General features: G+C 36.3%; 1 protein-coding gene across 4 annotated transcripts; it reads right to left on the reverse strand.

Moving 5' to 3' along the window:
* Positions 1–600: 600 nt before the first annotated feature.
* Positions 601–14,272, reverse strand: LOC110877501 (formin-like protein 13). 4 transcript variants are annotated; one of them, XM_035977319.1, is made up of 19 exons: positions 13,543–14,272; positions 12,329–13,029; positions 11,649–11,870; positions 10,887–11,081; positions 9,129–10,201; positions 8,470–8,593; positions 8,312–8,383; positions 8,061–8,159; positions 7,204–7,245; positions 6,068–6,148; positions 5,554–5,604; positions 5,387–5,468; positions 3,809–3,903; positions 3,576–3,647; positions 2,947–3,063; positions 2,493–2,561; positions 2,334–2,400; positions 1,904–2,254; positions 601–846 (listed from the first exon to the last, which is right to left on the reverse strand). In XM_035977319.1, the coding sequence occupies exons 1-18, from the start codon at positions 13,613–13,615 to the stop codon at positions 2,067–2,069; spliced, it is 3,423 nt and encodes a 1,140-aa protein (XP_035833212.1). In that variant the 5' UTR covers positions 13,616–14,272; the 3' UTR covers positions 601–846; positions 1,904–2,066. The 4 variants fall into 4 exon arrangements, with proteins under 4 accessions (XP_035833212.1, XP_035833211.1, XP_021981341.1 ...); XM_035977318.1 differs by having other exon boundaries at positions 601–884; XM_022125649.2 differs by having other exon boundaries at positions 601–889.
* Between the last annotated feature and the right edge of the window lie 1,295 nt (positions 14,273–15,567).

The raw sequence follows: 15,567 nt of genomic DNA on the forward strand, positions 1-15,567 counted from the left end.
TCCTTCTAAACGCTACTAGTAGGAGCGTTCAACCAAAAGCTTCAAGCTACTAACCTAAAAGCTTCAAGCTCCTTTAACCAAACAAGTTTTTTTATTAAGTATGAGTTTTTTCTTAAAAGCTTAAAGTTAGAAGCTCTTAAAAGCTCCATGCCAAACATATCTACGAAGGACAACTAGAGTGAAAAAAAAAATAGTGAAAATAGTGAGATCTGAACTATTCAACTATTCAGGCCATCTGCGGTGACTTGTGTAACTTTTTTTATGAATAGAACGTTGTTGAAGAGAACTAGAGGTAAGACTAAGATAACCTGAAGTCTATTGGGTTTAATATAAACTTTTTTAACGTCTGGCATTTAATATGCTCACCAGACACCACTAGTCCACTACAAAATGTCTTAAGACCCTTAGAGCGGATTAAACTCCAAGAAAGAAGATGAAGAGAGCAGGTTAAACCCTCATTACCCCCAGTCATTTGGTTTGGGACTAAAAACTATATGACTGAAGTGTTCGGTTAGGATTAAAAACCAACCCACGCATACCCCTAGCTAGTTGCCTACATTCTTGCTTAACAGAATCTTAAAGACATAAGATACATCAAAATGAGGATCTTAACAGACATTGTTAACTATTTTTCTAATAATAAATTGCCTATGGTCATGATTCAACTCTTCGAGGAGGATAACAAGAAAATAGTCGTCGATCGCTTATTTACAAAACATAAAGTTCAATTCCCGCGCTATTTATTGAGTGCCTCTTCAGCAAGAATGTCCTCACCGTTCAAACAAACACATAGGCGGAGCATGCTGTTATAACATGGTATAGCTCCCACGCTCGATATCCAGGTTCCTAAATATTTACAAAATTGCCATCATGTGCTGATTCATCTTTGCTGCAGAAAAGTTTTAAGTCAAAATGAAAAGTAAATGACTGTTAATTTGACTGGAAAGTAAAAAACTTGGATCATTTTTAACACGGGTTACATTTAGAACCATGTATCCTAGGGGTGTTCTCAAAAAATTCGAAATTCGAGTCAATTTGAATTCAATAATTCAAATTCGATTCAGTTCGTATTCGAGTCCAGTAATCAAATTCTAATCGAATACGAATTTATGATTTTCAATTCGATTCGATCTGAATTTTGAATTCAATTTATACATATTTTTTTAATATATTTTAAACTTTTAATTTGGGCCAAAATATCAATTACATCCATATCCATAACTGATAAGTCTACTATTCATAACATCACCAATCTCAAATGCCCAATAACTCATTTCGGAATTGTAACCTAACTTGCATCGCTACTAGTAAACAACCAAACTTCTAAATTTTGGCCTTTTGAAATATTGAGCGTTAATAAATTTTGTAGATAAGTATTTTTGATGTTAAAAGTAATTAGTTTGTAGCAGTTTAAAAAAAAGTAAAATAATTTATTCCTTAGGGTGAAATGGAATTAAATCGAAATTATTTGAATTCGAATTCGAGTTTCAAATACGAATCGAATAAATCAAATCTAAATCGAATACGAATTCAGGGAAAAATAAATTTTCGAAAAATTCAATTTGATTAATTCGAAAATCCGTTATTCGATTCGATGAACACCCCTATTATAACCCAAACATGGCTTGTGAAACCCATTTATTAAACAAGTCAAACTGGTTGGCAGATTATAAATGGGTTGTAATCCATTTCTAAATTTAGGTAAACAGGTAGTAAATGGGTTGGCGGATTATAAACGAGTCGTAATGCTACTATAAGTGAATGAAACGGGCGGTGAAAGAGGTGGCTGGTCGAACTTATTACTTGTAAATTATATATTTTAACCTTTTTATGCTAACTTTAAAAGGGTTGTGCCAATTACTTTTTGTACAATCCGAACACTACTATGGGTTAAGAGGCTAACCTTTGATGGAAACGCGATGGCCATAAAAGTTGTTGCAGCAGCAGCAGCAGAAACAAACAGTGATAGTATACAACTTTACATGGTTGATATACATCCATTTAGACATAAAGGCCCCAGAGCCCTTTTTGTCCCACCGGTAAAAATAAATTAATGAAGTTAAAATTTATTTGACAGTTTTGGTTAGAGAGTTTTTCGTAGGTTCGGACTCGGTTTTGGAATCAGTAGGTTTCGACATTTCATTTGGAGATTCCTTCTCTTTCTCAGCCTTCTTTTTATCGGCCTCGAGTTGCTTGCAGTTTTCATCATGTGCTTTATTGAACATTCTCACAAAGTTGCACAAAGTTGAAACAACTGAAAAGGAAATAATAATAATAGACAAGTTTATGCAAGATCCCAATTATTCAGATTTTGAAAACAAATTAGTAATTACCATGTTCATATGGGCAACGGGCAGGATCCTCCCCAAAGTAGAGAATTAAAGAATCGACATTCTTACCCTATAAAACAACAAAAAGTACAAGTCATTGTTGACATATGAAAGATCGTTAGACCGCTTATAGTAAATTCAAGCGAGAAATACGACACATACCACCAAAGAATACAGTGAAGCCAAAGCCCTTGCTTCACCTTCTGCTGTACAAAGAAACTCCTTCAATGCCTAACAACAAAAACATGGTATGTGAGTCTGTAAGCCCGTTGGTTTTTTTTTTTTTTTTTGGATAAAAGCAAGTTGGGTCTAGGACCCAGCAAACAAAACTTTTTTGTCCATTTTTTTTGGAATTTTCTAAATGTTTTAACACATTGAATATGATTACAAAACTATCTAGAACAATAAGATAATTTCTTAAAACTAAATATATACTATTGCATAATAAGGTTTTACAAAATCATGTTCTTGGCCATTCTTTTAACCCTTTTCAACACATTTAACTTTTCTGGACCGTTTCATTTACATTTAACCTGCTTGACCTGTTATCAATAAAATACAACCCAAATTGACCAGTTATAATAAATGGGTCGACACTGTCACCTCTAAATCTTACCTTTAGAAATTTTTCAGAGACGGGTCCATCATTTTCAGCCGTGGACAATTCCTGGACAACTTTCTCGAGTCCTTTGCTAATAGTTTGCATTTCCTCTGCCAAAAATTTCAGTTGTACCTAAATAGAAAGTAATCATCAAAATCTACACATGAAACTTTTGGTCTTGCCTTGTTTGTCAAAAGCAAAAGAGTAAAATGCCATTTTCGTCCCTGAGGTTTGGCCACTTTTGCGACATTCGTCCAAATATTTGTTTTTCCGCATCTAGATCCAAAAGGTTTGAAATCTTGCCATTTTCATTCAACTTGTTAACTCCATCCACTTTTTTACGTTAAATCAGGGGCATTTTTGTCATTTTAGCTATTTGTTTTGTTTATTTATAGCAAAATGGCAAGATTAAATGTCGAAAATACCCCTAACTTGTCGTTAAAAAATGGATGGTGTTAACAAGTCAGATGAAAATGGCAATATTTTAAACCTTTTGGATCCAGATGCGGAAAAAGAAACCTTTGGACGAAAGTCGCAAAAGTGGCCAAACCTCAGGGACGAAAATGGCATTTTACTCCAAGCAAAAACAATTATTGTGTACAAATCACGTCCCTTTTTTGCATATGTGAACTCAAAAGAATCACCTTTGATGCAGGTTCCAGACTGTGAAGATCCTTGGAAAAGTCAAGAAGTTCGGGTAGTTTGTCAGCAAGCACCTAAAGGTATCCACCAGAGCTAGCATGAACACAAGTGAAAACAGGTACAAAATTTTCACCAGTTCTTTATCTTATCATTTATCTCTATCTTCAAAACCATATTGTAATCTATCTAAACAAGGTTTAGCTAAAAGCCTATAGAAGTTTCAGTATTACAATACCTTACAAAGATAATGCATGAGAGTCATTCTGGCATTCCTTGCACGGGTATCTGTAAGTTTGAGCAGGCTATCCAATCTAAATCCAACAGCAGCGCCTAAACATAAAAACGCAAGTTAAGAACCAATATAATAGCTTGTTGATGCGGGGTATTAAAGGTTTAAAGTCAACTAGATACATATTTACGTTAACAATGTAAAGACAAAGCTTTTAGCTTATCCTAAATGTACTATTGGTCGAGGCAGCAATTTTGACCCATTTACTTATATATAGGTCTATTCAGGTTGTGTTTTATCTCAAACGGGTCAAATAGAAAAGATAGATTAGCTTAAAAGGAATGGATCAAAAGTCGCCCAAATTAGACAAACACAAACACAAACACACACACATATATATAGCAAAAAGCGTGGGTTGTGAACGTGTCATCATCATCATACTCAGTAAATCTCACCAATAGCAAAGCAAAGCTGAGGTAGGGTCTAAGGAGGGTAAGATGTAGACAGCCTTACCTCTACCCACGTAGGATAGAGAGGCTGCTTCCAGTGAGACCCCCGACTCGATTGTAGTTTTGCATCAAGCCTTGGACATAAGGCACATAACACTTAGCAATCGGGACAAAGACCGATTGGTGCATGTACCCCTTGTCTTTTGGCTATCAACGCCACTACATGATGCATGATTAACCGTCCGTCGCTTTTAACGTTATTTTCACTAAATTAGTAAAATAACGTTAAAATTAGTTCAATTTCACTTTTGCCCCCCTAAGCGCCCACACATATATACATTATATGTGCACACCGCAAGCGGGGCGTAGGTTGTGAACGTGTGTGTATGTTAAACAACTCCCAAACAATAAATTTGCTACTGGCCTAATGGTTGGAGCTTGGGTTTTACACCTGGATTCGACTTTTTAAAGTGAACTTTCGTGTTGGGATTTAAATCAGAGAACAATTATACTCAATACTCAAGTAAGCTTGTAAAATAGATATTTAACATTTGTTTTCGTGATTACAAACATACCCTTTTGACATGATTTCCTTTATCTACGTTTCAATATAAATGTCGTACGAAAATAACCGGCAGCGGAGCGCGGGTGATTACCCACCAGTTTTATTTTAGTGCATAAAACATCTTGAATCATTGTTTTCAAAGATTATCATCAAAATTTATTGTTCTTGTAATCATATTTGACAAACGAATTGCCCATTAAGAATTTAAATATGATGAATTAAAAGTGATTCAAGTGACCTTCTCAACCCATACAAAATGACACATTACCGACTCAACCGCCATGCTCATTTTGCCACCTTCTAGCTATGTTGTTCACTGGATAAAATGAAATCAATACTCCATCTACACAGATTTATGTGCTCATATGTAGCAACTAAGGTTAAGTATTCTCATACTTATCATAATCTCCAGAGAGCTTAAAACCAAACTGGAATATAAATTTTGTTTTGAAACAAACTAAATATTTTGTGACATTTAAATGAAAATGTTTGTGACACTAGTTAAATATTTTGTGACATGATCCGTATAATGGTGAAAGGCAATTTTCAACAAGTCAACTAATAACTTACCTCTTGCTGTCCCCTGGTTCAGAGCATTTCCAAGAGTGAGAATCGTCTGCATGACTCTCTTAAATTTAGAGGAACTCCTGACCTGATAAACGCATCATTTTGACAAACGTTTAATTGGATTAAATTATTGCTGATTTGTAGATCAAGTTAACAGGAAAATAACTTGCCTGCTCCACTGCTGAGTTTACGGAGTTTAGGCTCTTCCTAAGATCAGAAACCTAGATAAAAAGATGTTCAGAGCATTACACCAAAACCTATTAGCATGTAATTTTTTTTTTATTTGAGTAAAATGCCATTTTCATCCCTAAGGTTTGGCCAGCTTTGCGAATTTTGTCCAAAGGTTTGTTTTTCCGCATTTGGATCCAAAAGGTTTGAAATCTTGCCATTTTCATCCGGTTCGTTAACTCCATCCATTTTTCTCCGTTAAGTCAATTCGGTCGTTTTCACTTTATGTACAAGCATTTAAAATACCCTTACTAAATAAAAAACATAAATAATATAGGTAAAACAATGAAAATACCCCTTACTTAACGGAGAAAAATGGATAGAGCCGACGAGCCGGATAAAAATGGCAAGATTTCAAACCATTTGGATCCAGATGCGAAAAAACAAACCTTTGGACGAAAGTCGCAAAACTGGCTAAACCTCAGGGACGAAAACGGCATTTTACTCTTTTTTTACCTGTGATCCAAACTGTAACTTAAAAGAGAAAACTCTGAGCTTCGATTCTGTACGTGGAACTTTCATTAGCTCCATGAAAAACTGTTGCAATCAAACTAAACATAAGTTCCATGTGATTGAATTCAGTTGTGGACATAATTTCAAAGTTATTATTGCAATGAATTCAGTTGTGGACATAATTTCAAAGTTATTATTGCAATTAATTCAGTTGTAGAGATACCTTCATGCGTTAATTAAGATAGCAACTTACAAGAAAATATTATTACAATGATTTCATTGAAAATAGACCATGGGTGACTTTCATCCCGTTTGGCCTGTTCAACCCAACCATAAGCCTCATCCCCCCTTTAGCTAACTTTTTTAGTTTAAACGTTTGAGATCAAACAAAGCACATATCAACACATTCATAACTAAATGGTAAGCCTGTAAATGAACCGATCGAACACGAACAGAGGTATGTTCGTGTTCATTCATTCAACTTTAACCGAACACGAACATATAATCGAACACAATTTTTTGTTCATGATCGTTTATTAAGAAAATGGGCATGTTCGTGTTCGTTTAAAACCTAAACGAACAGTTCACAAACGTAAATGAACATAAACAAACAAACTTAAAGGAGCATAATTTAACAAGCAATAAACACAAATGAACATAATTGAACAAACACAACATAAATGAACAAACCCAAATGAACATAACTGACTAAATAACAATAAGGTTTTATATAAATTAGTGATTAATCACGATTAATTCCATTGGAAAACCCATTTTTATTACCAGAAAGGCCAACTACCAATCAGTTATATTTAGATAAGAAGGTAGAAAGTTCCTTTTACGTTTAATATTTATACAAATATAATTACTTATGTATTTAAACTGAAACGAACATAAACAAATGTAAATAAACGTACATAAACGGACGTTCACCAAAATAAATAAACGAACAAAACGTGTGTTCATGTTGGTTCGTTCAATTAAATGAACAAAAAGTTGTGTTCATGTTCGTTCGTTTTTAAATAAACGAACCTCCCGCCGAACAAATTCACGAACAGTTCATGAACGTTCGGTTCGTTTACAGGCCTACTAAATGGGTCAAAATTACCCAATTTATCCTATAAAATAGGTTACAAAACCTGTTCGCATTTGCCCAATTTATCCTTCTCTCCTTTATAACCCTGAAATTTAATAGCACAAGAGGAATACAAATTAATTTAATGTGAATCATACCTAACCTCAGTACTAAATAATGAACTGTAAAAGCCACATGTGCTGGCTGAAAGGCCTAAAGTTTGCCCCCATCCACGTGGAGCTTGTGTTTCGCGTTGACCATATGAACTAGGTAAATATATATATATATATATTTCGTTTGAGCCGGTTCCCCGCCGTTCCCCACTTTTTTAGTGTTCCCCAATGAACCTTCCCTTTTCATTGGGGAACACTAAAAAAATGGGGAACAGCGGGGAACCGGCTCAAACGAACTCCGATTGGACTCATTCCAGCGGCGTTGGAACCGTCTCGTCGAACCCTAACTAGGATCTTTTAACCCTAAACCCTAAATCATAACCCTTAAACCCTAAATATATTAGGGTTTGGCTTTTAGGGTTTAGCTTTAGGGTTTAGCCTTAGGGTTTAGCTTTAGGGTTTAGCTTTAGGGTTTAGAGTTTAGCTTTAGGGTTTAGGGTTTAGCTTTAGGGTTTAGCTATAGGGTTTAGCTTTAGATTTAGCCTTTAGGGTTTAGTTTTTAGGGTTTATAGTTTAGATTTTACGGTTTAGCTTAGATTTTAGCCTAATTTTTTAGCTTTAGGGTTTAGAGTTTAGGAGTTAGGATTTAGGGTTTAGGGTTAAAAGATCTTAGTTAGGGTTCGGCGAGACGGTTCCAACGCCGCTGGAATGAGTCAAATCGGAGTTCGTTTGAGCCGGTTCCCCGCCGTTCCCCACTTTTTTAGTGTTCCCCAATGAACCTTCCCTATATATATATATATAAAGTTACCTTCAGTGTTTCCATCTCCTCTTTTGTAGGACAAAACTTTATGAGGTTATCCACCTGATCAGCATCCAGTGCTGACTCATCTAAAGCAAGCACATAATCCTACAAAGTTTCAGAAACATAAAATAAATAAATCAAAAATTATATACAGAAATTGCAATTACTTATGATATGCTAATCATTCACCATTTCTTTTGTATTTGTTAACCACAAACCAAGAATTCAGTAACAACACTGTAAATAGCTAAGCTTACCATTAGTTCGTCCAATGGTATCTTCACCTTTGAAAGCATAATCTCACAGTTGTATGCCCGCCGGTGGTCAATCTGAAACAAGTTCAAACTTCTCAAAATGTAACTTATAAACATATGATTGAGCATATTCAGTACAAGGGTACAAGCTCATGTTTTACCAGTTGGACTTTTTCAGGCTTGTTTGCTTTTGATGCGGGTTTTGATTTTGCAGCCCCTTTGTCTGAATTAGGATTCGCTGCTGAGAAAAGATTCTCAAGTTCCTTTATATCAATCTCTGGTGTCCTAGCATAAGTGAACCATAAAAATAATGAGAAGACTTAATAAACAGGGAGATTTGAGTTAACTGCCATTTACGTCCCTTTGGTTTGCCCACTTATGTCATTTCGGGCCAAATTTAAAATTGTACCGTTTCCCTCCCTTACGTTTACGAAACGTGTCATTTCAATCCAAAAAACTAACCCCACTTAAAAACTTCAATTTAATGAAGGGTAAAATTGCCATTTCCGATTTCTGATTAGGGTTTATGAGCGAATGGAGGGAAATGGGGGATTAAAATGGGTGGGTTTTAACATGGATTTAAAAAAAGGAAATTAAAAGAAAATGGGAAATGACAATTTTACCCTTCATTAAACAGATGTTTTTAACTGGGGTTAGTTTTTTGGACTGAAATGACACATTTCGAGAATGTGGAAAATGGTACAATTTGAAATTTGGCTTGAAATGACATAAGTGGACAAACCACACGTAAATGGCAATTAACTCTAACACAGGACTTCGTAGAAAATATCATCATTTTTCAGAAAACGAAAAAACTTACTTCACAGCTTCATCAGATTTTTGTGTTTCATCCCACAAGCTTCCTTGTACCGCTCTTGTTAGTTTTAACCAATGTAAAGGCTTCAGTTTCTTTGCATTTTGATTTTTTGACGTCGCCAGTGACAAACCACGTCCCCTACCTAACGGTGGTGGAGGAGCTGGAGCACCAGGCAAACCGCCCCCTTTTGATGGCGGTGGTGGTGGTGGTACGACACCCCCCTTTTCATTTTGATTAGCAGAATGTGGTATTGGAGGAGGGGGAGGTGGTGGAGCTGAAGATGGCGGAGGAGCAGGTGCTGGTGGTGGCGGAGGAGCAGGCACTGGTGGTGGTGGTGGTGGTGCAGGTCCAGTTGGTGTTGATGGTGTCTCTTTCAAGGATACAATTGGAGGAGGTGGCGGTAGCGGTGGTGGTGGTGGAACGGGTGTATATGATCCAGATTTCGTTTCTGGCTTCTCTTTCACAAGTGCAGCCGTAGGAGGCGGTGATACTGGTGATGGTAGAACGGTTTTCTCTTTCATAGGTGCAGTTGGAGGAGGTGGCGTTGGCGGAGAAGGTCCAGGTTTCATAACTGACTCTTCTTGTCGGGATATCGGATGAATCGGGGACCGTTGTGGAGTGGACCCACCCCCCATATCTACCTTCTCTATAAATGGTGAAGAAGTTGGTGATCTACGTGGTGCACTTGGTGTTTGTGGTGCAGCTTTGGTATCAATATCGGTCAATGGCGGTCTAGGTGACAGGATAGCGGGTGGGAATGCGGACCAACTTGGAGAACCAGATTGAGAAGGTGAATGGGGTGGAAGAGTTTTAACGTCGATATCTTTCAATTTCTGGAAAGGGTGGTCAGACTTGGCCAATGGAGATTCTTTCTCACTGGAAACATGCTTCCCACGAAGGTAAGGATGCACGGGTTCATGAGTCGAAAGATTATGAGATGGCGTAGATGTTGGCGAAGCGATAGGACTTGTTGAACTATCTAAGGATGGTTGGGAACCAAGGGGCTTTACATTCTCCTTAGCCAAGTGAATAGGGCTCTTTGGAGCATTTTCTAATAATTCGATACGCTTTTTATCCTGAAACATTTTACATGAAGTAAAACTTCAGTTTTTACAAGAATTTCCGTGTTTACTATAATTCAGGACACAGTATTACGACAATAATAACCTAAATCTTTGAATAAAAGCGTTAAATTCCATTTTCGTCCCTGAGGTTTGGCCAGCTTTGTGACTTTCGTCCAATTGTTTGTTTTTTCGCATTTGGATCCAAAAGGTTTGAAATCTTGCCATTTTCATTCGGCTCGTTAACTCCATCCATTTTTCTCCATTAAGTTAGGGGTATTTCCGTCTTTTTTGTTAACTTAAACGGCAATTCGGCCTTTTTCAGGGGTATTCAGTCTTTTTACATAAAGTGAAAAAAAAAACGAATTGCCCTTTAAGTTAGCAAAAAAGACAGAAACACCCCTGACTTAACAGAGAAAAATGAATGAAGTTAATGAGCCAGATGAAACACCTTTGGGTCCATTGGCGGAAAAACAAAAGTTTGAACGAAAGTTGCAAAACTAGACGAAAAATGGCATTTTACTCTGAATAAAACCTTTTTTATAGGTTGTGTCCATAAAGAGGTGCACTTTGGTTGTGTTTCAACCCATTTGACCTGTTCCCTTTCTTAGCAATTTTTGTTTAACACTTTGCTTCAAAAACCAAAACCAACCCACTAAGTAAACGGGTCAAAACTGCCCATCTAAGAACTACTCTCTACCTGCCCAATTTCTGATGCAGCTATCTGATGGAGTGCGTTAAACGCTTCATCGCTTTTAGGATCTAGCCAATCTACACTATTAAACATCTCTTGGACTGTAGCAAATGCTTCAATAGGTAGACCCTCTGAGTTCTCAAAAAAGTACGAATCTACGGGGACTACAGAAGCTGCAGCATCCATTTCCGAGAAAAGAAACTGTACGTATAATATTAAATATATAAATCTTTTTATTCAGTACTATAAAATAAATAGAACTTTATGAGTAAAATGACATTTTCGTCCCTGAGCTTTGGCCAGTTTTGCGACTTACGTCCAAAGGTTTATTTTTCCGCATCTGGATCCAAAAGGTTTAAAATCTTGCTATTTTCATCCGGCTCGTTAACTCCATCTATTTTTCTCCGTTAAGTCGGGGGTATTTTCGTTTTTTGTTAACTTGAAGGGCAATTCGGTCTTTTTCACTTTATGTACAAGCATTTAGCATAATGTACAAGCATTCAAAATACCCTTACTAAATAAAAAGGACGAAAAAAACCCCTGACTTAACCGAGAAAAATGGATGGAGTTAACGAGCCGAATGAAAATGGCAATATTTCAAACTTTTTCAATTCAGATGCAGAAAAACAAACCATTGGACGAAAGTCCCGAAACTAAGCAAACCTCAGGGACGAAAATGACATTTTACTCTAAATTTATAGAAAACTACCAAACCTCAGGGAGTCAGGGATGAAAATGACATTTTACTCTAAATTTATAGAAAACTACCTCAGCCTTGAAGTCATTAGGGAATTGATAGTTAACATCCCACAACACGTCGATTTCTTCACGATTAAGGATTAAAATATTTGATCTGATGAATGATGTGTTGAACATAGCACGATATATTATATTTTCATGCTCCCAGTCTTCATGCAAGCCGATACACTCAAGTACAATGTCACCTTGAATATGGCATTCGATATCGATCATAACCAGTTCACAATCTGCCTGCAAAAAGTAGTAAGCGGTCAATAAAGACATTATGTTTCCAATTCTCGCTGTTGGCAGAAGTGGCAAAACGGCCCGTTACTAACGGGTTAAAACACGAAATATTGAGTACAAGTCTGGTCACAATAGGTTGACCTGAAACATTTGTTTAAATATTTAGTGTTTATACAGAACTAGCACATCACGTGTTACTACAAAAATGATATCTTTCATTAATAATCTAATTTGTTGAGTGTTGACTAAATTCATTTAGAATGTTAAATGCATTCAAATACACTATAATACAAGTTTTGACATATTCATCCTGTTTAACTTATTTCCTTTTAAGTTAGCTTTTTTCACCCATTTGATCGGTTAGAGATAAATCATAACCTGGATGAAGCCATTCAAAACTAAGTGAAGACATTTCAGTTGCGGAATTAGTATATTGTACTACATAGAATAACAATAAATCATGCCTGTTTGTAGTATCGAACATTCTTACTCCTCATCGGGGTTGTAAACAAAAGTTTGGTAGTTTTATCACCGGGCATGTACGGATCCTGTCCATAAATCCTGAAAATCGGACAGCAACCGCCGTGTCCATCAACGTCAGGAATCATACTCATCATCACACAATCCAAACTGAGTGCTCGATCCAACGGTGGCCATTCGGTACCCACATTCCTCCTCGATACATATTGTAAGTACCTCAATTGAGACGGTAAAGGATTTAGTGGTGAAAACAAGTATAATAGCTCACTAGGAGCTTGCTTATAAACCATGTCTAATGTCTTCGATTCGCCAGAGTAATGTTTACTATAAATTAATAGTGCGGCCAACATGAATGCCAAAACAGGCCAACCACCGCGTTCACAATGCATTACAAGAACGTTTTGCATTCCAAATGTAAGCCAGGCTTCACATGATCTTAGATAATGGTGGATGGCTTCCATGGAGAGCAATGGACAACCTTCATAGTGACGAGGATATTCAACTATGGTCATATCGTGAGTTGCTAAAGCGGAGGCAAGTTGGCTTGCAGTATCTCCCTCGCGAAAATTGAAAATCAGGATCGCGGCATCGGAATAATGATCCTTAAGGTGACGTACTATGTTTCCCACGTACTCTTCGTAATTTTCATAATCCCAAGCTTCAGTAGTGAAACAACAGTCAAAGACTACACATGAAAATGCAATTTCATAAGTGAATATGAAATTTAAACTGCACGTGTATTAACTAAAGCAGATAGACGCATATCGTATTTGGTTTGTAAAAAAAGAAGGAAATAACTCAAATATGTTATTTGAAACAAAAAGTCCCATATATTAATGACCTAAATCTATGTAGCCAAGCGCGTAGGCATCCAGGTGCGGCCCAAACACCTTGCATCCATCCAGGCGCAAAAAATCTGAAAAAAACAAGCCAAAATCTGCAAATGAACCGGTCACACTTTGCGCCTAGCGCCTTCGACTACCAACGTTTGTAAACACATACCTAAATTTTCAATGAAAAATAAATCCACATTTGGATTTTAACAGGACCGAACTACTACCAAACATGATAAAGTACAATGCAACTGAACCTAACAAGTAACAACATTCATATTAATACCAAATTCGAAGGTTCTAAGCTACTATTTTCCAATCATACATATCGAATCAATAAAAGAAAAAACGATCGAATGATATACCATAAACTCGTTCAGAAATTTCTAGAAGTCCATCAGGCGGCTTCTTGTAGCACAATTTCCGTAACAATGCCATTCGTATCAATCAATGAAACCCTAGAAACAGCAATCTAGCATCTCAATCCACCAAATCATGTGTGTACGTGTATACATACACATATATGATTCTCAGTGTGTGTTTTGTAAATTGATTTCAGTTCGGTAACAATGTCATTCTGTGTATAGATACACAAATATTATCACTGTAATTCGATGAAAATCTGAAATGATTAACGAGTTCTTGTGTCAATTGATTTCAATTTCGGTAATCGTGATTGAAACCCTAGAAACGGTAATTTGGCCTCGCAAATCACCAAATCATGTGTGTATGTGTGTACATGCACATATATGATTCTCTGTGTGTGTTTGGATTACTGTAATTCGATGAAAATCTGGAAGAATTAAAGAGTTATTGTTCCGTAACAATGTCATTCGTATCAACCGATGATTGTGATTGAAACCCTAGAAACGGTAATTTGGTCTCTGAATACACCAAATCATGAACGTACGTGTATACATACACATATATGATTCTCTTTGCGTGTTTGTATTGCTGTAATTTGATGAAAATCGGGATGAATGATACAGTTTTTGTGTGTCGATTGATTTGACTGTGATATTTGATCGAAATGTGTTGTGTTTGTGCGTGTTTTGGCGTAGAAGAAAAAAGGTGCAGAATGTTCTCAGATCAGCTTCGGGGAGAGAGTGGCCGTTAGCTCTGAAAATACAAATTTTTACCCCCCACCCCCTACACTTTCCTCGATTTTGTGATTTGAACCTTGAACTTTATTTTACGTTTTGGTCTAGAGAATGGATACGCTACCAACGCTCGGCATAGCAACCAAAGAGATATGCCCAAGAGAATATCAATATGTGTTTGACAATGATTAAAAACGATAAAAACGCATACCGATGCCGATTTGGATAATACCGATACCAGCGGATGTTATTCGATAAGAATCAGTTCGTTTTGTCACAGCATCGGTAGGAACGTGAAGAGAACGATAAAAACAAATATTGTTCATGTTATTGTCCGAACGACATCGGTTAGCTTTCTCATGATAAAGAACAAAAAAGTCATTTATATATGACCTATTTGATTTTAAACAAAACTTTTATTGAAACTTAGATAAAGATAAACACGTTGTAACAGAATATTCAGAATTTTTATAAACATTATGTTAGTAGAATAACGAAAATAGTAAACGTGTCACTTCAAAACTAAATTGTGATGCAGCTTTGATAACTTGTGTATTTGTGAGCTGATGACTTGTATATTTGTGAGCCGATCACTTGTATATTGCTACTCATGAGTTGATTCCAAAAAACTATATCGAGACTTAGATGAAAATAGACACGCTGCAACAACATTTTCAGGTTTTATAAAATACTATATCTTAAAATTTATAAGATAAAATAAAAGAAAATGCTTAAAACTAATTTATTTATAATATATGAATTGGTAACATTTGTGGGCTTAGTTGCTTGTAATTTGTGTTTTAGTGTTGTTTCGTGCTTTTTTGTATTATACATGGTGTTGTGTAGTATGTATTGTTCCTGTACGCCATTCTTTCTTAGTTGTATCGTAACACGTGTCGTATGGTTTTATTTAGAATAACAGGTGTTGTGCTATGTGTTTCTTTTGGGGTTATAATGACTTTTGCTTTTGGGATAACCGATGCAAATTTCCTTTATGTTTTGCTTTACCATTTTGAAAAGCAATCTATGTTTCTCTCTCTGAAAGTTCACCAGTGATATTGAGGAAGGTTAGGGGTTTATTTGTTTGCTATTTAAGACGGTCTTTGTTTTGAAATCTTGTGCGTTTGTGGTGTTGTTGGCCCGTGATTCGAATTTTGGTTTGATTTTCGTTGTGGTCCTGGGTTGTTATTCGTTGACGGTGTTCTTTATGTTTTTAAGCTTTTTTAAGAGGGAGAAGTGAATCAGGATTTTTCAGACTTCGATGATCTTCGATGATCTATGGCTTACATT

Source organism: Helianthus annuus, chromosome 9, assembly GCF_002127325.2.
Source record: "Helianthus annuus cultivar XRQ/B chromosome 9, HanXRQr2.0-SUNRISE, whole genome shotgun sequence".
Lineage (NCBI taxonomy): Eukaryota > Viridiplantae > Streptophyta > Magnoliopsida > Asterales > Asteraceae > Helianthus > Helianthus annuus.

Coding starts and splice junctions, on each gene's coding strand:
- LOC110877501 (XM_035977319.1), bottom strand. CDS start 13,615: ATGGCATTGTTACGGAAATTGTGCTACAAGAAGCCGCCTGATGGACTT. Junction 8,160..8,311: donor TACCATTGGACGAACTAATG/GTAAGCTTAGCT, acceptor GAAACTTTGTAG/GATTATGTGCTTGCTTTAGA. Junction 3,064..3,575: donor GTCTGGAACCTGCATCAAAG/GTGATTCTTTTG, acceptor CTTTCTATTTAG/GTACAACTGAAATTTTTGGC.